This window comes from Hypanus sabinus, chromosome 14 (assembly GCF_030144855.1).
Source record: "Hypanus sabinus isolate sHypSab1 chromosome 14, sHypSab1.hap1, whole genome shotgun sequence".
Taxonomy (NCBI): Eukaryota; Metazoa; Chordata; class Chondrichthyes; order Myliobatiformes; family Dasyatidae; genus Hypanus; species Hypanus sabinus.
The window spans coordinates 94866584-94892830 of record NC_082719.1 but is presented as its reverse complement, the minus strand read 5'-3'; the positions used below and the strand labels follow the sequence as shown (position 1 = coordinate 94892830).

Below are 26247 nucleotides of genomic sequence, written 5' to 3'. Positions count from 1 at the left end.
ACAGAAAGGTGTTTTTATTGTTGTCATGATATATTGCTAGGATTATTTGAATAGATCAGTCATGATATCTGAAGGTCCTTGAAAAGAACCATTCAAAATCATTTTTGCAAGTGATTTCTTCATTCAAAGATTATTTTAACCACAAATTTACATTGGTATCTTGATTTAAGGACACCCACCCTGGTCATTCTCTCTTTTCCCCTCTCCCATCGGGCAGAAGGGTACAAAAAGCACATATCTCAGGCTGAAAGATAACTTCTTTCCCACTGTTATCAGACTTTTGATTGGACCTCATACGGTAAGGTGGACACTCATAATCGACCTCATTATGACCTTGGACTTCATCCTCTACCTCCTCTGCACTCTTTCGCAAGTGGTTACACTTTATTCTGCATTGTTATCGTTTACCTTATTCTAGCTCAATGCATTTGATCTGTATGAACAGTATGCCAGCCAGACAAACTTTTCACTGTGTCTTGGTACATGTGACAATAATAAACCAACTCCAATTCCAATACCAATCATTCGGAAACCTTTCCACAGAACATATGAACATTTCCTTGCTGGTCAGCTATCAGCTAGGAGGGACTGCTTTCTCTTTGGTATCTTGCTTTCCCCTTTTCCACTTCAAGGGCAAAGCCTTTCTCTTCAACCCAGGCTATTGGCAGATGGAGAATGTGATGCCACTGAGGCTGAGGAATGGCTTGTGGCTCTCCTCTTGTGATGTCTATATGTGGAGATGGTCTAGAGGAGGTTCACAAGAATGATACCAGGAATGAAAGGGTTAATGTAAGAAGAGCATTTGATGGCTCTGGGCCTGTACTCACTGTAGCTTAGAAGAATGAAGGGGAATCTCACTGAAACTTACTGAATATTGAAAGGTAGAGTGGATATGAGGAGGATATTTCCAACAGTGGGAATGTCTAGGATCAGAGTGGACAGCCTCAGAGTAGAAGAATCTCCCTTTAGAACAGAGATGAGGATGAATTTTTTGCCACAGGTGGCTGTGGAGGCCAAGTCATTGGGTAAAGCAGAGATCGATAGGTTCTTCAATAGTAAGGGGATCAAAGGTTACAGAGAGAAGGCAGGAGAATGGGGTTCATTGGGATAATAAATCACCCATGATGGAATTGTGGAGCAGACACAATGGGCCAAATGGCCTAATTCTGCTCCTATGTCTTATGGTCTTATGGTTTTTCCTGAAGTATGCTTTCTGTACATATCGCTGACCACCATGAGTGTGGGTGAACTGGCAACAGAGGATCCGTTTGGCTGTATGACAATCTGGCATGTGTACAACATGTCTGATCATTGTGAAAATAGGCAGATTACCTAAATTTCAGGAACCCTCTGGTTTCTAATAACATAATTATTTTATTATTGCTTTCCTGGCCACTGTGACATTTCCTTTTCACACAGCTATGCTTTGGGCTTGATTGATTGATATTCCTTAAAAGATAGAGTTTATATGAAAATACTAAAAAAAACAGATGCTGAAGATCTGAAGTAAAGACCGAAAGTACTGGAAACACTCAACGGGTCAGGCAGCATTTGTGGAAAGACATTCAGCCCTTCCATCTAAAACATAAAGGAGCTATGTTGGCTCTGAAAGCATGGAAGTTCTTGCAGGCTGCTCTCAGAACAACCCTTGCTGATTTGATTTGATGCAAACAATGTACTTGTGACAAATAAAGTTAATCTCATTCTTTATCCTTATGGGCAGAAGAGAGACCCCAATGATCCTCTCAGCAGTCCTGTAATCCATTGTAGGGACATGTGACCTGATGCCTCGCAATTCTAGAACCAGGTGGTGGTGCAGCTGGTCAGGACTCTCGATGGTGCTCCTGTAAAAATTGGTTAAAACGGCGGGTGGGGGAGAAGCCTCACTCACTGCAATCTGCTCCGGAAGTGCAGACACTGCTGTGCTTTCTTGACCAAAGAGGTGGTATTGAGATTGTCCGTTATGTGCACTCCTAGGAATTTGGTGCTTTTAACTCTCTCCTCTCTGTGCAGTGAGGAATGGTCAGTCTGCACTGTCCTGAAGTCCAATATCACCTCCTTGGTCTTGTGGATGTTAAGACTCAAGTTGTTGTGCTTGCACCATTCTACCAGCCCCTCTACCTCCTCTCTACACCATCTAGTTGTCATTGTTGATGAGGCCAACCATTGGAGTGTCATCTTTGAACTTGATGATTGGGTTTGAACTGGATCTTGTAATACAACGATATGTCAGCAGCAAGGACAGAAGAAGGCTAAGCACTCAGCCCTAGGGGGCACTGGTGCTCAGTGTGATGGAGCTAGAGATGTTTCTGTTAACATGGAATAACTGTGGCCTTTCTGTCAGGAAGTCCGAGATTCAGTTAGTGTACAAAGAGACGTCTTGAAACACTTGACATGCAGAGAACCTCTGGATCACAAAAGCATCGGGCTCCAACATACATTCATATGATGCAATGAACTATAAGTTACAAAGCTCATGATGACCTATAAAATTCAACAACAAAAGCTGCTGTTTTTAATTATTTCCAATTAATTTAGACCATAAGACATAGGAGCAGAATTTTCCCACCTGGCCCATCGAGTCTGCTCTGCTAATTGACATTGGTTTATTTATTTTCCCTCTTAACTACACTCTCAGCCTTTCCCCATAACTTTGATGCTCTTACTAATTAAGTACACATCAACTTTTGCTTTAAATATGCCCAATGACTAGTCCTGTACAGGCATCTGTGACACAAGGGGTCCATGGACCTCAGGTTGAGAGCACCCGATCTTAGCTTTCAATATCCAGTAGGTGTGCAATGAGATTCCACCCCCTTCCCCCTCCCCCGGCCACTCTTTAAAACTACAGTATATAAAACACTCCTCATACGTAAACCCTTCCAATTTTATTCTGAGGTCAACTTCATTATTAATCTATTGAACTCGTTATTTATTGTCTATATATGAATCCAAGATATTTTGTGTGTGTGAATGTACATCTATGTGATTGTGTCCCTGAGTTCACTTTTGCAATCTGGACGTTGATTTCCTGAACATAATACCCACACTGAGGACAGATTACAGACCATTTCCTCAAAATGCAAAATGCCACAGAAATCAACTACTGGATTTTTTTAAAAAATAGAAGGCTGATTTTAATGCGTCTTTTTAGAAAGATTAATTCATCAAAAAGCTCTAACAGAAGGGATTGATGTTTAAGGCCAAAGGAAAACATAATTCAAATTTACTTAGTCTGATCGAACCATTCAGAAATTGAACTACATTTTGCTACACTGCTACAGCAATTTTAAGATACATCATTTTCCATTTAAAAGATCAATAAATTAAACAAAATGTGGCCTACAGTTTGGGGATTGAAATCATACTGAACCAGAGGCATGAGCAGATATCTGAACACTAAGGAAGTTCTTCATTTTTAGAGAAAGGCATTGAATCTGTCCTCTTTTGTACATAGAAGAGGATGGATTTCCTTAATGGAGAAGGCCTGTGCGTCACATTGTTTAATGTGGGGAGGCAGAATGACGGGCAGCCACCATACAGTCATTGAGAAATCGGGGTCAGAGTCCAGTGGCATGGAGCACAACATTACTAGGGACCCTTCATTACTGCAGCCTTCCTTCACCTTCACTGCTGTTCTGATATGTCATCATCTTCCAACAGCTCCACTGTTGACATCCTGGTTGGCTCGCTCTTTGTCTGAACCCTACACCTTGACCTTTGCACCATGGGTGACCTACCAGGAGCTAAGCATCAGATAGCTGAAATCCAGACAGAATCACTCCCAGGATCTCAGGAACTCACAAACCTCTCCACTACGCGATCCTTGGAGAAGGTCGATATCAAACATTTGAAGGAATGGTCTGGAAGAAGTGAAGGGTAGTTTTTCTCAATGTTTTGATTAGTAATTTTCACCACAGATTATGGAGATTTGCTGGGCATGATTTGGCTTTGTCAAATCCTTCATTATTCAAAATGTCACCAAAGACATTCACAAATTTTTACAGATGTATCTTAGAGACCATTCAAACTGGCTGCATCACTGTGCGGTATGGGGGTGGGGGGCTATTACATAGGATTGAATGAAGCTGCAGAACATCAGAATGGTAATCCATGCAAGGAGCCAAAAGAGATGGGGGAGTTCTTAAACAGATTTTTTTTTGCTTCTGTATTCGTTCAGGAGACAGACAGACAGAGTCTATAGAAGTAAGATGAAGCAGCATTGACTTCATGAACTCCCTAAAGATTACAGAGGAGGAGTAATTCACTGCCCTGAGGCAAATTAGGGTGGATAAATCCTCAGGACCCGACAAGCTGTTCCCTCAGACCCTCTGGGAGACAAGTACAGAAAATGCAGAGACCCTAGCAGAAATATTCAAATCATCCTTAGCAACAGGCAATGTACTGGAGGATGGGGGGATAGCTAATGTTGTGCTGCCATTTAAGAAAGGGGCTAAACATAAGCCGGGAAATGATAGGCTGGTGAGCCTGACATCAGGAGTGGGAACGTTACTGGAAAGTGTTCTAAGGAACCGGGTATATGAGCATTTGGATAGACATGGACTAATTAGGGATTGACAACATGGCTTCATGTGTGGTCGGTCATGTCTAACCAATCTTATAAAGTTTTTGAGGAAGTTACTAGGAAAGTTGATGCTGTCTACAGTGGATGTTGTCTATATGGACTTCAGCAAGGCATTTAACAAGGTCCCGCATGGAAGGTTAATCAAAAATGTTCAGTGACTCGGCATTCAGATGAAATAGTAAACTAGATTAGATATTGGCTTTGTGGGAAAAGTGGTAGTAGAGGGTTGCCTTTCTGACAGGAGATCTATGACTAATGAAGTACAACAGGGATCAGTGTTGGGTCCGTTATTGTTTGTCATCCGTATCAATGATCTGGATGATAATATGGTTAACAGGAAGTTTGCAGATGACACAAAAGGTTGCGGGTGCAGTGGACAGCGAGGAAGCCTATCAGAGTCTACAGCTACAATAATGGTCAGAAAGATGTCAGATGCAATTTAATGTTGACAAGTGCAAAGTGTGCACTTTGGCTGGGCTAACCAGGGTAGATCTTACACAGTGAATGATAGGGCACTGAGGAGTGCTGTAAAACGAAGGGATCTTGGGATACAGGTCCAGAAACAGGGCCAATTTCTGTGCTGTACTTTTATGTGACTATGACTCTAGGACTTTTGCTGGAATCTCATTCCACATTCTCACCACCCTCTGAGTGAAGAAGTTCTTCCTCGTGTTCCCCTTAAACATTTCACCTTTCACCCTTAACCTGTGACATCGGCTCTAGCCTCACCCAAGTTTGGTGGAAAAAGCTTGCTTGCATTAACCCTATCTACAGTACTGTGCAAAAGTCTTAAACATGTGGAAAAAAAATTCTTTAAGGCAAAGATGCTTTCAAAAATAATGAGATGAAATATTTCTGAATATAAAAAAATGCATTATAAAGTACATTAAACAGTAAAAAACTAAATTGAATCAATATTTGGTGTGACCCCCCCCCCCCCTTTGCCTTTAAAACTCATCAATTTTCTTAGCTGCACTGTCCTGTAGTTTTGTAAAAAAATTAACTAGTAGGTTGTAACAAGTATCTTGGATAACTTGCCACAGTTCTTCTGCAGACTTTGGCTATCTCACTTGTTTTGTCTCCAGATAATCCCAGGGCTCTGTGGAGGCCATAACATCTGAAAGTATATAAAAAATCTAGGGTGCCCAAGACTTTAGCATAGTACAGTATACCTTTCATAACCTTATATATTTCTGTCAAATCTCCCCTCTTTCTCCTTTGATTCAAGGAACAAAGTCCTAACCTCTTCAATCTTTCCTAATAACTCAGGTTCTCAAATGTCAGCAACACCCTTGTAGATTTCTGCTATACTCTTTCAATCTTATTGATATCTTTTCTCTAGGTAGATGGCCAGAACTGCACACAATACTCCAATTTCAGCCTCTTCAACATCTTGTACAATGATAACATAACATAACATCCCTATTTCTGTACTCAATACTTACAGCATTCTGTTTTTGTTTTATATTTCCATAAGACCATAAGCTATAAGAACAGAATTAGGGCATTTGGCCCATCAGGTCTGCTCTGCCATTTCATCATGGTTGATCCATTTCCATCTCAGCCCCAATCTCTTGCCTTCTACCTGTAACCCTTCATGCCCTGACTAATCAAGAATCTATCAACCTTTGCATTAAACATATCCAGTGGTGTACTTGGCCTCCATTGCCACTGTAGTAATAAACACTATAGATCCAACATCTGTTGATTTTTTTTGTTTTCTATATCTGGTATCTTGGGAAAACCATTTGAATGAATCTTCAACATCTTTCCTCCAAAATAAATGAGAAGCATAAATAAATATTACAGTTGAAGAGATAGAGATAACAAACCAGTATTGCAAGAAACCCTCCTACGTATATTGTTTCTGGTTAACTAATGAGATGGGGACACATTTAATGTAAAATCATTAAGGCAGTTTTGTGCCAACTTTAACTTGACTAGTCCCACACAAAATCATGGGCTGAAGGGCTTATCCCTGTGCTATACCACTCTATGTTCTGTAGTTAGGCATCTGAGTAACTGACTACTTTGTGTAAGGTGAGAGTCTGTGGTGGTGCTATTATGGGTCACCTATCTTTCGAGAGAGTGGAACTACCCAAGTGCAATGACTTTGCCACTTTAAAAACTCTCCCACACAGCTTTCTTCGTGCAGGTTGTTAGGGCAGATTTTGGATTTAGGGTGTGTAGCAAAATATTAACTTCAGCAACCAGTCATTAGACCTGAACATGGACTGTAGATTAAATTTGAAATACAGCTCTGGGCATTAGGTTCATAGAGCTGTGATCACCAGTTAATTGAAAAACCAGACAATGTTGATTAACATTCATTTTGGGTGTCTGGAATGTGGTGCAAAGAAGGAGGTGTGAAAGTTATATGTAATTCAAAGAAAGCATTGTAGATGCATTGTAAATATAGAATTCTCCTTTGATCTTTAGCATATAAGATATCATGTAATATTGGATTGAACTGGCCTCTTCCTTCAGAGGGTGTCTCATTTTTGTCAAATGAAAAACTATCTGATATCTACCAGTTGTATCTCTCTGGTGACATTGTTCACATTGCAACATAGCTTAGATCATCTTCACAATTTTTAACATCATCATTGGATAAGATAGACAAACAATCATCCACGTACATGAGATAGTGTGACCAACGAGCCAGAAGCATTTCCATTTGACAATTATACTACTTTCAAGGACTCTTTATCTCATGTTCTCTATATTTATGGCTTATCTATCTATTTATCTATCTATCTATTAATTTATTTTTGTGCTTGCATGGTCTTTTGCACACTGGTTGAAAGCCAAGTTGGTGCAGCCTTTCATTGATTCTATTATGGATTTATCAGTAAGCCCACATGAAAGCGAATCTCAGGGTTGCATATGGTGACATATATGAACTTTGATAATAATTCTGCTTTGAACTTAGACTTTTAAAGAAAACTTTTAAAAATCTTCAGCTCAGGGTCCTTCATAAATTCTAGTCTTTAAAAAAGCAGGGGATGACTAATTTAAGTTGCTATGTCTTTCCTTTTTGGACATGGACATAGAACACCTAGCAATAGAATACAACTAAATATTGTAATACATTGACGGCTCCTTGATAGAAATCATTAAGAGCACCAAATTTCTTGGTGTTCACCTGGCAGAGAATCTCACCTGATCCCTCAACACCAGCTCCATAGCAAAGAAAGCCCAGCAGTGTCTCTACTTTCTGTGAAGTCTGAGGAAAGTCCATCTCCCACCCCCCATCCTCATCACATTCTACAGAGGTTGTATTGAGAGCATCCTGAGCAGCTGCATCACTGCCTGGTTCGGAAAGTGCACCATCTCGGATCACAAGACCCTGCAGTAAATATCTCTTTTCAATCAATAATATATTGTGTCATTATTTGAAAGTTTGATGTGATAAATGAAATTAAGTATCCCTTTTTAATCAACAAAAAAAATTGAAATTTTGATTTGATAGATTAACCATCCTCCTCACCCAGGACATGACCCCCTTCTCATTGCTGCCATCAAGGACCAGGTACAGGAGCCTGAAGCCACACACTCAATGTTTTAGGAACAACTTCTTTCCCTCCAACTTTAGATTTCTGATTGGACAATGAACCCAGGTACAATACTGTTCTTTTTCTTCTCTTTTTGCACTACATACAATATTTAATAATAGCCTGCAGGTCACCCTTGGGCAAGATGTAGCACTTGCTAAGCCCCTCAATCGAGGTCATGTAAAGCCATGGGAGTAGGTGGTGGATGGTCGTTTGAGCAGCTGGTGGATATCACAAGTCCTTTGTTATGTGACCACTGACACCAGGCAAACAATCTCTGAAGAGTATTGATAATGGCTGGGGTCACCTGTCTTGTAAAGACACTGGCCAGAAGAAAGCAATGGCAAAGCACTTCTGTAGAAAAAATTTCCAAGAGCAATCATGGTCCTGAGACCATGATTGCCTATGAAATTCAACATGGCATGGTACATAATGATGATGATGATACATACTGTATATATTTCTTATTGTAATTTAAAGTTTTTTATTATTATATATTGCAATGTATTGCTGCCACATAACAAAAAATTTCATGACATATGCCAGAGAGACCAAACCTGATTCTGATTCTGCATTTTACATCACTCAGATAGTAATACAGATAAGTTTTATTTTCTTTCTGCCTCCATCAAATAAGGTATTTAGTGAACTTTAAAACTGTAAAATAAAGAAAGATGTGTGCCTACTCCTCTGGTTTCTCTGAGTATACTTGCACAATAATTAACACCATGCCTTCAACAACTTTAAAATGTGTTACACACATAAACTGCCGGAGAAATTCAACCAGTCAGGCAGAATAGACAGTTGAAGGGTGAGACCCTTCATCAGGACTGTTTGACACATACATAGTGTCAAAACTAGTGTCCTGAAACAGTACAAACACAGAATATGCTTGGGAATAGTGAAAAATAACTACAAACTCAAAGCCCTTTCTGTTAGATACAAGAACATTGCTGAGATTTTACAGATTTTTTTATTTTGCTTGTTAAAGATATTACCTGATGCAATTGTTTCCATAATAATTATTCACATTAATCTATAATGATGCATAGAAAGGCTTTATTATTTTTATATCAGATCCATACATAGATAGCAAAAGGTTCAGTAAATAAATAATTGATCATTATATATATAACTGCAAACATAAATATTTTTAAATATCTCTAGAAATGGACTGTTAATAACACTATGCTGCAAAACTGTAATTATTTTGGCATGGCTTGATACTGTTCTTGAGAATTAAATTCAGTGAAAGTATTTTCATAGTTTTTTTTTGTCAAACTTACTTTTCTTCCACAACCTGCTTTTGGTATTCTTCATATTCTTCCCTGGTCATCCCTGCTGCAGCTGCAGGGTCTGTGGAACTTCCTTCTTCTTTATTTCCTTCATCTCCACCTCCAAGTCCTAAATTCTTCACCTGCCCACTCACCATCGATTTCAACAAGAAAGACATCTTTCATTAAGGGTATAATTAATTAGATTTTAAAGTCACAAATACAAAGTATATGTGAGGAAAATGAAGAGAGAACCGGCCAGCCTTCTTGGCTTTTACAATAAAATGCCTTTGAGAAAATGCTTTGCGTTTGGTAATCTGGATTAAACCATTGAACTCTTGAATCTTCCAGAGGCAGATGGTTCAGATCACACTGCACATTCAATATTCTCCACCATCTATTTCTGTTAACGTTTAAGCTAATGTTTGCAAAAAGCCTCTATCTGTGGAATTTTGCTTACTTTTCGTTTTAACAGAATTCAACTAAAAATAAATGGTATCATAATTTATAATTGTGATTTATTAAGTGCAATTAAGTAACTATTAAATCAATGATAATCATGTCATAATTTGAAATTTTGATTTGGTAAATATCTCTTTTCAATCAATAATATATTGTGTCATTATTTGGAAGTTTGATGTGATAAATGAAATTAAGTATCCCTTTTTAATCAACAAAAAAAATTGAAATTTTGATTTGATAGATGAAACTAAGTATCTCTGCTTTAATCCAGCTGACCAGGGAGATGCTGTTGGAAAACCATTCAGGTCAAAGAGAGATTTGTATAAAAATATAGTGTTTGGAATGTGTTACTATCTGTATTCAGATTATCATCAAATATGGGTATTTAAAGGAAAGTGAATGTCTTTGCACAGCATAACAGAACAGTGGAATTACTGGCTTTCTCTGAAGAGTTATTAGTGACCTTCAGTCAGAACCATAAAGTCTCAATTAAATGATGAATGAGTTACCAGTTGATATGATGAATGTAATATGTTACTGTCAAAAATTCATGATCGGGTAATCTAAAATAAATATGGCTGGTCATGTGTTTTTCTTGATATATATACAGTGGCCACTTTATTAGGTACACTTGTACTTCTGCTCATTAATACAAATATCTAATCAGCCAATCATGTGGCAGCAACTCAATGTGTAAAAACATGCAGACAAGGTCACTATGCTATCTCTTTTACCATAGCATTGGAGAGGGATCGGAACAGACAAGTTAGGAAAGTGTTTAATTGGAGTAAGGAGAAACGTGAAGCTGTCAGGCAGGAACTTGGAAGCATAAATTGGGAACAGATGTCCTCAGGGAAATGTATGGCAGAAATGTGGCAAATGTTCAGGGGATATTTGCATGATGTTCTGCATAAGTACGTTCCAATGAGACAGGGAAAGGATGGCAGGGTGCAAGAACCATGGTGTACAAAAGCTATTGAAAATCTAGACAAGAAGAAAAGAAGAGCTTTTGAAAGGTTTAAAAAACTAGGTAATGATAGAGATCTAGAAAATTTTAAGGCTAGCAGGAAGGAGCTTAAAAATGAAATTAGGAGAACCAGAAGGGGCCATGAGAAGGCCTTGGTGAGCAGAATTAAGAAAAACCCAAGGCATTCTACAAGTCTGTGAAGAGCAACATTGAAACATAGAAACATAGAAAACCTACAACACAATACAGGCCCTTCGGCCCACAAAGCTGTGCCTTAGGGATCTGTTCTGGGACCCCTACTCTCCGTGATTTTTATAAATGATCTGGATGAAGAAGAGGAGGGATAGGTTCGTAAATTTACTGATGACACAATGGTTAGAGGTGTTGTGTATAGTGTGGAGGGCTGTCAAAGGTTACAGTGGGACATTGATAGGATGCAAAACTGAGCTGAGAAGTGGCAGTTGGAGTTCAACCCAGATAAGTGTAAATTGGTTCATTTTGGTAGGTCAAATATGATGGCAGAATATAGTATTAATGGTAAGACTCTTGGCAGTGTGGAGGATCAGAGGGATTTTGAGATTAGTGTCCATAGGACACTCAAGGCTGCTGTGCAGGTTGACTGTGTGGTTAAGAAGGCACACGGTGCATTGGCCTTCATCAATCGTGGGATTGAGTTCAAGACCCAAGAGGTAATGTTACAGCTGTATAGGACCCTGGTCAAACCCCACTTGGAGCACTGGGCGCAGTGTTATGCTCACTACAGGAAGGATATGGAAACCATAGAAAGGGTGCAGAGGAGATTTACAAGGATGTTGCCTGGATTGGGGAGTATGCCTTACAAGAATAGGTTGAGTGAACTCGGCCTTTTCTCCTTGGAAGAGAGGTGAGGTGACAGAGTTATATAAGATGATGAGAGGCATTGATAGTGTGGATAGTCAGAGGCTTTTTCTCCCAAAGCTGAAATGGCTAACACGAGAGGGCACAGTTTTAAGGTCTTGGAAGTAGGTACAGAGAAGATAACAGGAGTAAGTTTTTTTTACACAGAGAGTAGTGAGTGCGTGGAATGAGCTGCTGGCAGCAGTGGTAGAGGCAGATACGATAGGGTCTTTTAAGAGACACCTGGATAGGTACATGGAGCTTAGAAAAATAAAGGGCTATTGGTAACCCAAGGTAATTTCTAAAGTAAGTACATATTCAGCATAGTATTGTGGGCCAAAGGGCCTGTATTGCGCTGTATGCTTTCTATGTTTCTATGGTCACGAGGTTCAGTTGTTGTTCAGACCAAACATCAGAATGGGGAAGGATTGTAATCTAAATGACTTTGACCATGGAATGATTGTTGATGGCAGACGGGGTGGTTTAAGTATCTGAGAAACTGCTACTATCCTGTGATTTTATTGCACAAAGGTCTTTAGAGTTTACAGAGAATAGTGAAGAAAAACATCAAGTGAGTGGTAGTTCTGTGGGTGAAACACCTTATTAATGACAGAGGTCAGAGGAGAAAGGTTAGATTGGCTCAAGTAGATAGGAATATGGCAGTATCTCAAGAGCATCTCTGAATGCACAAAATGTTGAACCTTGAAGTGGATGGGCTACAGCAGCAGAAGATCATGACCATACATTCAGTGGACATTTTATTCAGTACCGGAGGTATTTTATAAAGTAGCGACTGTGTGCAAATTCAGAAGTATTGAGACTAATTTTGAGAAAAAAACATTTATAGTGACATTCCATGAACACATTTCCAATTACTTAAGAAAATGAATAGCAATTTATCAATACAAACTACTGAATTATTTATTCTCCATTTTACTTGTGCACTGGTTATACTTATTCTTTATATTTTCAGTACAGAAACAGTTTAATTTTCATAGCCTTGGGATTCAAATCACTGGTAAGTGCAGATTACATTTTCATTATGGAAGAATTATGATCTCAATGTGGTATTATTTGATGAAATGCTATTGCATAGGATTTAAAACCACAAGGTTTATATTCATAAGGATATTAAGAGTTCTGGGAGAAGACAAACAGTTCCTACAGGGCTATTTAAAGCCATTTGTAAGTGTGGATGTCTGGACACAAATTCAGTTCCAAATAGTTAACATTAAAATTTTGCCTGATGGTGCAGTTGATTGTAAAGTAGGTTTATTATTCTCGGTTGAAGTTTTATTCATAAAGAGGCTAGCTCTGTAACGTGTTTTGGAGAATATGAAGTTGATTTGACATTGTTTCAGTGCAGACCACGTAATGTTAGTAGGCTGAAACTCAAAATGCAGGAGGAGCTCAGCAGGCCGGGTAGCATTTCCAGCGTCTGCAGATTTCCCTCTGCTTGATGCTGAGTTCCTCCAGCATTTTCTGTGTATTGCTTGGATTTCCAGCATTCTGTATGCAGATTTTCTCTTGCTTGTGATCAGACTGAAATTGCTTTCAGATCAAAAATAGACAGAAAACATGAGATTATTTCTAGGAATCACCTTCAATCTACTTCACATTTGCACCAGATACAGCCTTAGAGAAAGATGTTTATAATGATCTTGTGTGCTCCAGTGGCTTGATGGTGTGCACCTTACATTCCATTTGTAATCTTTTAATAATCACCATCTTGTTGACTCTTTTGTAATCTTACACAATTCAGAGACAGAAGAGATGCTGAAATCTGGAGCAATGAGAAAACTACTGCAGGAATTCAGTGGGTCAAGGGGCATGTATGGGGGGGAGGGGAGGGTGGTATGCAGGGTGAGGGGCGAGGAATTGCCAAATTATCAGGTTAAAGCACTGCATCAGAACAGATAAAGAGTCCGGACACAAAACAGAGACAATTCCTCTCCTCCACAGCTGCTACTTGACCCAATGAGTTCCTCCATTCGTTTGTTATGTGCTGTGCTGTATGACGTGGGCGATCGTTGCCTTTCCATGACCATGATCGTTCTTGGTAATTTTTTCCACAGCAGTATCTTCTTCTGGGCAGTTTCTTTACAAGACGGGTGACCCCAGCCATTATCAATACTCTTCACAGATTGTCTGCCTGGCGACAGTGGTCACACAACCAGGACTTGTGATACGCACCGGCTGCTCATACGACCATCCACCATCTGTTCATATGGCTTCACATGACACTAATCAGGGGGCTGAGAAGGTGCAACACCTTACCCAAGGGTGAGCTGCAGGTCAACGGAGGGAAGGAGTGCCTTACACCCCCTTCGGTAGAGACATATTCCACCCGGCCACGCAAAGAAAGGGTTCCTCCAGTATTTTGTTTATTTATATTAAATATTATCTTTTTCAAATGCTAGTAAGTCATATTCTGCTGATGAGTCAAAGATAGGCCCATGTAAAATGTAACCAGAATACTCTACAGAAGAGCTGGACCTGTCTCTTTCTTCGGCAAAAGTCTCTTCTCAGAAAGGGGTAGAATTAGCAGAAAAATACCAGTGATCTTTAGACAGGTTTTTGATGTCTATGAGGCCTGGAAAACAATTTCCCGGAGTCTCTTCACATGAAAATGTATGGTGAGAGAGTGGGACATGAAATTGAGACTGATGGCCTGCAACAAATTAATTAAGTGATGGAACATGCCCTAAGGGCTGAATGGTTTTCTCCAGCTCATACACTTTGAGCCCATTTTATTCGGTACCTCCTTTACCTAATAAACAGGTCATAGAGTGTAGCTCATCCACTTCGAGGGGTTCAATGTGTTGTGTGTTCAGAATGTACCTCTGCACACCACTGTTGCAGCGCATAGCTTTTTCCATTTACTGTCGCCTTCCCATCAGCTTTGGCCATTCTCCTTTGGCCCACAGAACTGCTGCTCACTGGATTTTTTTTTGACATACTCAAACCACTCTGTCTGGCACCAGCAATCATTCCATTGTCAAAGTCATTTATATCACATGACTTCCCTGTTCTGGTGTTTGGTCTGAACCACACCTGAGCCTCTTGACCACATCTGTATACTTTTATGTATTGAATAGCTGCAACATGATTGGCTGATTAGGCACTTTCACTAAAGAGGTGTACAGTTACACCTAATAAAGTGGTCACTGAATGCTTTTTCCATGGTTCCCTGATTGTATCCCATCTCCTTTCCTCATGAATGAGACTGTCTTATAATTTGGATTTTCATCTTGCCAGGAAGACCTCATAGGCTGAGTGAGCCTAATGGATCTCAAGGCTTTATCCTGCCCATTAATCTTTGACAGGTCTTTGGATTTGCATTTACATAAGGTGTTATCCTTCTTCCAACCCCATGAACTTTTACAAACAATCAATTATTTTTAAGTTCAGTCAATAAAGATGTGAGCGCAAACATGGGGTAACCAGTTCCCACCAAGAACCATTCATAACCAGAAAACTAGAAACTACTGGATGAAACTTTTGGCAATATTGAACAGAGAGAAATAAATGTTCAAAACAATAGTACGTTCTTACTTTAATAAAATGGTATTGAAAGTTCATCAAACTAACTAATTCAGTTCCTTTGCCACACAATGTTGTGCTGACACTTTAACACACTCCAAGATCAACTTTACTTTTCTCTCCTACATAGTCCTCTATTTTTCCTTCATCCACACAAAATGCTGGAGGAACTCAGCAAGTCAGGCAGTATCTATAGAGAGGAATAAAGAGCCGAAGTTTTGGGCTGAGACCCTTCAGAAAGCAGAGGGTGGTATTAGATGGAGGGCATTATAGAAGCATAGAAAACCTACAGCACAATACAGGCCTTCTGTCCCAAAAAGTTTTGCCGAATATGTCCCTACCTTAGAAATTACTAGGTTTACCTATAGCCCTCTATTTTTTCTAAGCTCCATGTACCTATCCAAAAGTTTCTTAAAAGACCCTATCGTATTGTATCCACCTCCACCACCATTGTTGGTAGCCCATTCCATGCACTCACCACTCTCTGAGTAAAAAACTTACCCCTGACATCTCTTCTGTACCTACTCCCAGCATCCTAAACCTGTGTCCTCTTGTGGCAATCACTTCAGCCCTGGGAAAAAGCCTCTGACTATCCACATGATCAATGCCTCCCATCATCTTATTCACCTCTATCAGGCCATCTCTCATCCTTTGTTGCTCCAAGGAGAAAAGGCTGAGTTCACTCAACCTGTTTTCATAAGGCATGCTCCCCAATCCAGGCAACATCCTTGTAAATCTCCTCTGCACCCTTTCTATGGCTTCCACATTCTTCCTGTAGTGAGGTGACCAGAACTGAGCATAGTACACCAAGTGGGGTCTGACCAGGATCCTATATAGCTGCAACATTACCTATCGGCCCCTAAATTCAATTCCACAATTGCTGAAATCCAATACACCGTATGCCTTCTTAACCACAGAGTCAACCTGCACAGCTGCTTTGAGTGTCCTGTGGAGTCGGACCCCAAGATTCCTCTGATCCTCCACACTGCCAAGAGTCTAACCATTAATACTATATTCTGCCATCATATTTGACCTACCAAAATGAACCACTTCACACTTATCTGGGTTGAACTCCATCTGCCTTGAGTTTTGTGACCAGTGGTGTTCTGGGACCCCAGCACTTCATGATTTTTATAAATGACTTGGATGAGGCAGTGGAAGGATTTTCAGTCAGGTTGTAGATGACACAAAGTTTGATGGTGTTGTGGATAGTTGTCATAGGTTACAGTGCGACATTGATAGGAAGCAGAACTGGGCTGTGAAGTTGCAGATGGAGTTCTGTCTGGAAAAGTGTGAATTGACTTATTTGGAAAATTGGACCTGAAGATCGAGTACGTGGTTAATGGCCAGATTTTTAGTATTGTGAGAGACAGAGAGATCTTGGAGTCCACATCTATAGATCCCTCACAATTACTACACAAGTTGATAGAGTGGCTAAGAATGTGTAATGTGTGCTGACCTGTATAGTTGGGTAATTGAGCTCAACAGTTTTGAGGTAGTGTTGCAGCTCTATGAAACTGGTTAGAACACTCTTGTGTTCACTTCTGGTCACCTTATTATAGGAATGATGTGGAAGCTTTAGAGAGGGTGCAGAGATTTACCAGAGTGCTGCCTGGATTTGAGAGCGTGTCATATGAGGATAGGTTGAGCGGGCTAGGGTTTTTCTCTTTGGAGAGGATGCTGGGCAGTGTAGAAGTGATAGAAGTGTAGGCTAAGGGCATAGATAGAGAGGGCAACTAGCACTTTTCTCCCAGGACAGAAATAGGTAATATAAGAGGGAATAATTTTAACGTGATTGGAGAAAAAGCCAGTGGAAGGATTTTTTATACAGTGATTGATGGATGTGTGAAACACTCTGCCCGGGTTAGTGGTAGAGACAGATATATTACAGACATTAAAAAGACTGTTAGATAGGCAAGTGGATGAAAGAAAAATGGAGGTAGGGAAGGGTTAGAATGATGCTGGAATAGGTTAAGAGGTCAGCACATTGTAAACCAAATGGCCTGCATGGTACAATCTTTAATTTCCAAACTTTGGTCACATCAAATCAACCTCAATAAAATTTGTAAGCTGAATACTGAAAAAAAATTCCTTTTATGTTGGACATTAAACATTGATGATCAAAGATGAATTCCTTTCCAGATGTTTTTAAAAACAAATAAAAGAGAAGTAAAATCAATATGAGTAGAAGACAATCACCGAACAGTGATTGTAAAAAGAGCAAGTAAATAAAATTAGGAATTATTCTTATTGCTCAACTTGTCAAACACTCAAGGTGGATAGGTGCTTTTGTTAATCTAATCACTAATTAATGATCTGCTATTAGGAGAAAAATTCTAGGATGTAAGGATAACATTGAGACTCAAAGGCTGATTTAACCATGCAAAAACACTATTGAATTTGAAGTGGCAGGCTTCAAAGAAGTCTAAATTAATTTACTGCATTCCAAAATACATTAATTATCACATTTACTAAAAATATGTTTAGCCAACTGCTGAAATAATTGAAATTCATCTGGTTAAAGCATAAAAGTAACAAACAGCAAAACTTTTGAGGGTAAAAAAAATACACATGTCCTTCTGAGGCAACTGCTTAAATCTTAGCATACAGAATTATGCAGTATTTAGGCCAGAAATAAATCATTTGGTCCAAAAGGTTTAAGGTGCTCTAATGGTTCCATGTACACCTTCTTCAGAACAGAGGGCAGAATGCGTCAGGAAGGTAAGTTCTCGAAGCACTTAAGGGAGTAAGATCTAAATGTGAAATGTGTTGTATGGGAGCCAACAACAACTGGAAAGATAATTACATTCATATACATACATATACAGACACACACACACACATATATATATAGCTCTTCTTAAGCAGTCCATTGGGATAAAGATGATTTGCTTCCACTCCAGTTTTGGTACCATAAAATATGGGGGCAGAATCAGGCTATTCTGCCCATTGAGTCAACATTACCATTCTATCTTGGCTGATTTATTGTCCCTCCCTCTCAACCCTCAACCCCATTCTCCTGTCTTCTCCCTGTAATCTTTGACATCCTGACCAATCAGTTGTGAATCTGTGGAATTCTTTGCCACAGTCAGCTGTAAAGACCAACTTATATTTATATTTAAGGCAGTGGTTGGTAGATTAGAACATAGAAAATCTACAGCAAAATGCAGTCCCTTAAGCCCACAATGCTGTGCCAAACATGTACATACTTTACAAAATAACCTAGGGTTATCCATAGCCCTCCATTTTACTAAGCTCCATACACCTATCCAGGAGTCTCTTAAACGACCCTATCGTATCCGCTTCCAGCACCGTCACCGGCAGCCCATTCCACACGCTCACCACTCTCTGCATAAAAAACTTACCTCTGATGTCTCCTCTGTACCTACTTCCAAGCAGCTTAAAGTTGTGCCCTCTTATTTTCAGCCCTGGGATAAAGCCTCTGACTATCCACATGATCAATCCCTCTCATCATGTTGTACACCTCTATCAGGTCACCATTCATCCTATGCCGCTCCAAGGAGAAAAGACCGAATTCACTCAACCTATTCTTGTAAGGCATGCTCCCCAATCCAGGTAACATCCTTGTAAATCTCCTCTGTACCCTTTCTATAGTTTCCACATCCTTCCTGTAGCAAGGTGACCAGAACTGAGCACAGTACACCAAGTGGGGTCTGACCAGGGTCGTATTACCTCTCGGCTCTTAAATTCAATCCATGGTTGATGAAGGCCAATGCACTGTATGCCTTCTTAACCACGGAGTTGACCTGTGCAGCTGCTTTGAGCATCCTATGGCCTCGGACCCCAAGATCTCCCTGATCCTCCACACTGCCAAGAGTCTTACCATTAATACTATATTCTGCCATCATATTTGACCTACCAAAATGAACCACTCCACACTTACCTGGGTTGAACTCCATCTGCCACTTCTCAGCCCAGTTTTGCATCCTATCGATGTCCCGCTGTAACCACAGACAGCCCTCCACACTATCCACAACACATCCAACCTTTGTGTCATCAGCAAATTTACTAACCCTTCCCTCCACTTCCTCATCTAGGTCATTTATAAAAATCACGAAGAGAAAACGTCTTAGAATGGATCCCTGAGGCACCCCACTCTCACTGAACTCCATGCAGAATATGACCAATCTACAACCACTCTTTGCCTTCTCTGAGCAGCCCAATTCTGGGTCTACAAAGCCTGGTCCCCTTGGATCCCATGCCTCCTTACTTTCTCAATAAGCCTTGCATTGAGTACCTTATCAAATGCCTTGCTGAAATCCATATACACTACATCTACTGCTCTACTTTCATCAAAGTGGTTAGTTGCATCCTCAAAAAATTTAATCAGGATCCTAAGGCACAACCTGCCTTTGACAAAGCTATGCTGACTATTCCTGATCATATTATGCCCCTCCAAATGTTCATAAATCCTGCCTCTCGGGATATTTTCCATCAACTTACCAACCACTGAAGTAAGACTCACTGGTCTATAATTTCCTGGACTATCTCTACTCCCTTTCTTGAATAAGTGAACAACATCTGTAGCCCTCCAATCCTCTGGAACCTCTCCCATCCCCATTAATGATGCAAAGATCATTGCTAGAGGCTTAGCAATCTCCTCCCTTGCCTCCCACAGAAGCCTGGGGTACATCTCATCCAGGCCCAGAGCTTTATCCAACTTGATGCTTTCTGAAAGTTCCAGCACATCCTCTTTGTTAATGTCTATATGCTCAAGCTTTTCAAACTGCAGTAAGGCATCCCTACAATTGCCAAGATCCTTTTCCATAGTGAACACTGAAGTGAAGTATTCATTAAGTACCTCTGCTATCTCCTCCAGTTCCATACTCTCTTTGCTACTGTCACACTTGGTTGGTCTTGTTCTCTCGTCTTATCCTCTTGCTCTTCACATACTTGTAGAATGCCTTGGGGTTTTCCTTAATCCTGCTAGCCAAGGCCTTCTCATGGCTCCTTCTGGGTCTCCTAATTTCATTCTGAAGCTCCTTCCTGCTAGTCTTATAATCTTCTAGATCTTTATCATTACCTAGTTTTTTGAATCTTTCGTAAGCTTTTCTTCTTTACTAGATTTTCAATAGCCTTTGTACACCAAGGTTCCTGTACTCTACCATCCATTCCATCTCACTGGAACATAGCTATGCAGAGCACCACGCAAAAATCCCCTGAACATTTGTCACATTTCTGCCATTCATTTCCCTGAGAGCATCTTTTCTCAATGTATGCTTCCAAGTTCTTGCCTGATAGATTCATATTACCCCTTACTCCAATTAAATGCTTTCCTAACTTGTCTGATTCTTGATTGCTTAGGGCATGAAGGGATATAGGTAGATGGCAGGAGACTGGGGCTGAGAAAAAAGTTGGATTAGCCATGATGAAATGTTGGAGTAGACTCAATGGGCAAAATGGCTTAATTCTGTTCTATATCTTATGGTGTATTCAAGAACCTATCAATCTGTTTTAAATATATTCAATGATTTGGCCTCCACAGCCATCCATGGTAATGAATTCCACAGAATTGACACCCTTCTGGCCAAGAAAAACATTGATCCTCATCTGTTTTGAACAGCTGGCTGATGAGGCCAATTTAGGAACTATGGACTCTTCCACAGATGGGGCGGGCTAGTGGATAGGCCGTGAGACTGTGCATTCCTTCAGTCCTTTCTGTGTATTTGTAGTGCTTGCACTTCACGTTTTCAATCCCATCCTGAATGTTCCTTCCCCACTTTGACAGTCATAGAGCACTACAGCACAGTAACAGGCCCCTCAGCCCATTTAGTCTGTTCCAAAATAATAGATCAGTGATTCCAAGGAGATAGTTTGCTTGACAAATTGCAGTTTGAACACATCAATAATTCCTTTCTGTTGTCAACTTCCTCCCATTTAGAGTGCAGAATAGACTGTCTGTTTCAGGAAGCTGGATTCAGCCAGATGAATGTTGTGTAAAATGGTGCTTACTGTCTGCAAGGGTCTTTACTTTCTTAGGTTAAGCTTTTCACTGAACACTAACAAACTTCTACAGGCGTACTATTGAAAGAATCATGACAGGCTGCCTCTTGGTCTGATACAGCAATTCAAATGTAAAAGTGGCAGAGAGAAAAGGAGACTCTGCCAAGTATATCATGTAAGTGAAGATGAGTCCATAGCCAGATCAGCAATGATTTTATTGAATCGTGGAGCAGGCTTGATGGGCCAGATGGCCTACTCCTGCTCCTTATGCTCTTATGATGTAAATTCTTCCCCACTATTGACAACACCGATCAGCAAAGATCCCCATTATCAGAATCAGGTTTATTATCACTGGCATGTGACATGAAATTTGTTAACTTGGCAGCAGCAGTTCAATGCAATATATAATCTAGCAGAGAGAGAAAAAATAATAAATAAATAAAATTAAAAAACACTAATCAATGTATAATTTAATAGATAAATGTGCAAAGAACAGAAATACTGTATATTAAAAAAAAGTGAGGTAGTGTCCAAGGGTTCAATGTCCATTTAGGAATCGGATGGCAGAGGGGAAGAAGCTGTTCCTGAATCGCTGAGTGTGTCCCTTCAGGCTTTTGTATCTCCTACCTGATGGTAACAGTGAGAAAAGGGCATGCCCCCGTGTGCTGGAGGTCTCTAATAATGGACACTGCCTTTCTGAGACATCGCTCCCTGAAGCTAACCTGGGTACTTTGCAGGCTAGTACCCAAGATGGAGCCGACTAAATTTACAACCTTCTGCAGCTTCTTTTGATTCCCAAGCTTCCCCAGCTCAGGTGATTAGGTGATACAGTCTTACGGTGGTATGGTAAAAGTAATCAGTTCAGTTCTGGAATTTGGTTTGAGTAGATTTGGAGAGAGAGTTAGAGTGTTGGTTTATCTTCCAATGCCGATCCTCCACGTCATCCTCCTGTTTTCGAAACTTATTTAAAATAAGTCACCAACTTGTGACCACAGAAAAGGGGATGCCGTCTTCTGTGGTGGAGTTATCAACCCCAGACCAGGATTAAACACACCAATAGCTCCCCACCGGTCACCCCTTTGTTCACACTGTGAGCAAAAACCCCACCCTTGTCGTGGGTACTCAAAGCTCACCAGGGTCCTCCTTGCCTCTGGCGTCGTGCGTCTCGCGTAGTCTCTGATTAAAAAGTCATCTGACCTTGCATACATCTCAGCAGTGCGGAACACCAGTTGTCTATCATATAGCTCCGCCTTTCAGTTTCCAAGGCAACTCAGACTTTGTCTCGCCTGCTGCTGAATTAGCACACAAGCTGTTCGCTCCCTCTCTCTCTCTCGTTTAAAGGGGCAGCCCACTTTAGAATCGTCCTTCAGATCTCGTCACACTGCAATAGCCCCTCCATACCAGACAGTGATGCAGCCTGTCAGAATGCTCTCCATGGTACAACTATATAAGTGTTTGAGTGTATTTGTTGACGTGCCAGATCTCTTCAAACTCCTAATAAAGTATAGCCGCTGTCTTGCCTCCTTCATAACTACATCGATATATTGGGACCAGATTAGATCCTCAGAGATCTTGACACCCAGGAACTTGAAGCTGCTCACTCTCTCCACTTCTGATCCTTCTATGAGGATTGGTATTTGTTCCTTTGTCTTACCCTTCCTGAAGTCCACAATCAGCTTTCGTCTGACATTGAGTACCAGGTTGCCACATCACTACACTAGTTGGCATAACTCACTTCTGTACGCCCTCTCGTCACAACCTGAGATTCTACCAACAATGGTTGTATCATCAGCAAATTTATAGATGATATATTTGAGCTATGCCTAGCCACACAGTCATGAGTATATAGAGCAGTGGGCTAAGCACACACCATCTGGGGTATCCCATTGTTTTTCAGCTGCCATCAGATAGAGAAGCCTGAAATAGCATACACCAGTTCAAAATCAGCTACTTCCTTCAACCATTCTATTCTTGAACCTACTGGTAAAATACTAACCACTACAGCTTAGCAATACTTGCATTAAAAGTCTTTTATTCTAACTAATTTCTTGTAATAATCTGTGATTAATTTGTCTTTCGTAAATGGTGCTTAGCTGATGCAATTGCACCTGCAAATAAAGATACTTGATACAAGCTCTTGTTTAGTGAGTAGACACTTAAGACAAAGACAAGTGATGGATAGCATGTCTACTGATTCACTTCACTTCAAGATATATTAAGTGAGAAAGAAGCTTAGCATAGGAGATAGTAGCAGCTCTTTCCTTTATGGACCATGAGAACCAATCATGTTTTATATATCTACTGTTCTCCAAACTTACTTTGCACTGCAAATTTACTGAGAACCATTAATAGGAAGACACCAACTCCACTTGTGCTGCTATTTGCTGATTTTCTTTAAATGAGAATAACTCAGACAACTATGCAGAAGGTATTAATAATGAAAGCCTTCAGTAAACTTAATTTCAAACAGTTTTAATACCATTCAATCGTCTTGTCTTTTAATATAACAAGATATTTCATTAAAACATTTCATAGTTGAATGGTTAAAGTCTGTCAACACCCAAATATAAATTGGTTTCCTTGAGTTGCAAGAGGACATTAATAAAAAAAACAATTTCCTTTCTTTTAAAAAATAAAGGAAATTTCACAGATGATCTTCAAATGTCCATTACTGTATACAATTCCCTTTTCTATTTTAAATTATAACCAGCCAACAATCCACACTACCCACCAGTGCACGGATGGCCCATAACGCTTCTAATGCAGTTGGTCAAGACTTGGGGGATAAAGGACTCTAACGGGGAGTGCATGCAACTGCCATGGTTGGGAAAGAATCAAATCTCAAGAATTATCTACATTTACAAACTAGGGGTGAATGGCCTATTCTTCAGAGCAAGTCTGTGCATCCTCAAGGATTTCTTCAACATGATTGACCTGAAGAATGATCTGGATATTCAAATACATATTGATTATCAGAGCATGTATTTTTCATACATTTAAAACACACACACTTTCAGCCTTACACTATACAGTATGCTACTGGAATGAGTCTCTAAGGAAGTTAGACAAGAATAAAATTTGAACAAAATTGTGGATTTTTTTGGATTGATGTTTTGAAGTACTTGGCTACATGTCAAAGACTACAAAATATTGGGCACCCAAGTGCCCTTAGGATAAACTTAATCAGTTGTTTTATATTGGATATACATAGAAGCAATCTTCAAGCTTGAAATGACTTTCTTTCACAATGGTCGGCAGCACAAACAAAAATAACTGGCTGTTCAGAAGGTTGAATTTTATAAACAAATTACAGGTCAACAGACAAAGGAACAGATAGAAATAATTAAGAACATTAATCTGGAGTTCAAAAAATTGAGGACAGAGCAGAGAGAGTATGAATTTGAAAGGAAGTACACATTCAAAAGATTAAGCACATCTATTAAGAAAGGCCAAAGTTCAGACATGAATGAGACCACAGAAAAAGACAATTTTGCTTTTTAATTTATATAAAATTCTAACATGTCTTTTGGGCAGTTTTTCTTTGCATCCCATTTAGAAGGGAGAGAAAATGTGCCAGAAGTTCCTTCCAGGTACAAGAGTGATACTCAACTCCAAAATACTTGGGTTTTAACAAAGAACTGAACATTTGACAAAAAAAAAAGAAAACCAACTTTCTTAATGAGAGAGATACTAATGTCAAAGATACAGGGTTACTCTTTAAGGTGAAAGTTAGATTTGACAAAATGGCCACTTGGGACTAAATTATGAAATGCAAGATTAAGTCTGAATTTGCAATTGAAAAAGGCAAGAAAAGATTCATGAAAAATTACATGAATTAAAGCCAAGAAGAACAAGTTTAGAGAAGGGTGTAATTACAAAACCCTTTTTTCAAAAAAAAAAGGTACAGACAAAGCAATATATGGTTGTAAAGTCAAACAATAGTTATGAGCACCCAAGAACTTTCATCTAGTTCTTACTAACTTATTTCCAAACACCTCCAAAGAACAGAATCAGCATTCTCAGTTATTGCTTTACTTATCATGTAAACATCTATTTCATTCTTCTGTAACATTGTAACTCCATAATGCAGAATTCAAAAAAAAAATTAACTGCCCACAGCTTCATCTTTAGCTGTAGAAAAATAATTTGTATGCACAAAATAATTTTGGAATTAAGGAAATAGCATCCCACAATAACTTAGTTTGTTGAAAAATATTTTTTTTTAAAAATTCATTTAGTTTTCCTTTGTTTCATCACAGGGCACTATCAAAGTAAAAACTAAGAACAGTAACATCAAAAGAACTTCTTCGCAGCTGCTTCTTGCTGGCTCCTGTGAGAGAAAGAAATAACTATTAGTAGATGAAAAATATACCATTATTCAGCCTAAAGAAGTGCAAAAGGCAAGATACCATTCACTTTAACTTTTTGGGAGGGGACACAAAGGAATCGCACTTTTGACTTTGTGTCTCCACAAATGGATTGATTTTCATTTGTTTCCAAAAATACCAAAGATAGATGTATAGCAGGAGTTATAAGGAATATAATTTGAACAGTTTTTATTGCCAGAATTCTTTTAACACAACAGCCTAAACCACTAAAGGTTTAAACCATTAAAGTGTGTGTTCATTATTTGCATTAAGATAGGTAATTATTGACACTAAAACAAATGCAAATTTAAATGCAAAACACCAAGGGGAAAAAAGATCAGCAGATGAGAGAACAGGTAATTTTTCACATCTGGGCAAGACACAAAAGAGCTGGAGCATCTCAGCAGGCCAGGCAGCATCTACGGAAAAAAGTAGTCGGTGTTGCCAGCCGAGGCCCTTCAGTCAGTCCTACTGAAGAGTCTTGGCCCGAAACATCGACTGTACTTTTTTCCATCGACGCTACCTGATCTGTTGAGTTCCTCCAGCATTTTGTGTGCATTGCCTGGATTTCCAGCATCTGCAGATTTTCTCCTTTGTGATTTGGTTCCATATCTGAGATCCTCTCTAAGAACAGAGACAGAGGGACACAAATTTA

General features: G+C 39.6%; 2 protein-coding genes across 3 annotated transcripts in view; both read right to left on the bottom strand.

Annotated features, from left to right (window-relative positions):
• The window catches only part of cplx4a (complexin 4a), a 33348-nt gene extending 23756 nt beyond the window's left edge, over positions 1-9592 (bottom strand). The window contains exon 1 of the mRNA XM_059988619.1: positions 9426-9592. Coding sequence (XP_059844602.1) covers positions 9426-9592 — 167 coding nt within the window. The remainder of the gene's footprint in view (positions 1-9425) is intronic.
• Positions 9593-23676: 14084 nt separating this feature from the next.
• lman1 (lectin, mannose-binding, 1) overlaps positions 23677-26247 on the bottom strand; it is a 49243-nt gene continuing 46672 nt past the window's right edge. For both annotated transcript variants that reach the window (XM_059989660.1, XM_059989659.1), the window contains exon 13: positions 23677-25555. In XM_059989660.1, coding sequence (XP_059845643.1) covers positions 25519-25555 — 37 coding nt within the window. In that variant the 3' untranslated portion in view covers positions 23677-25518. The remainder of the gene's footprint in view (positions 25556-26247) is intronic.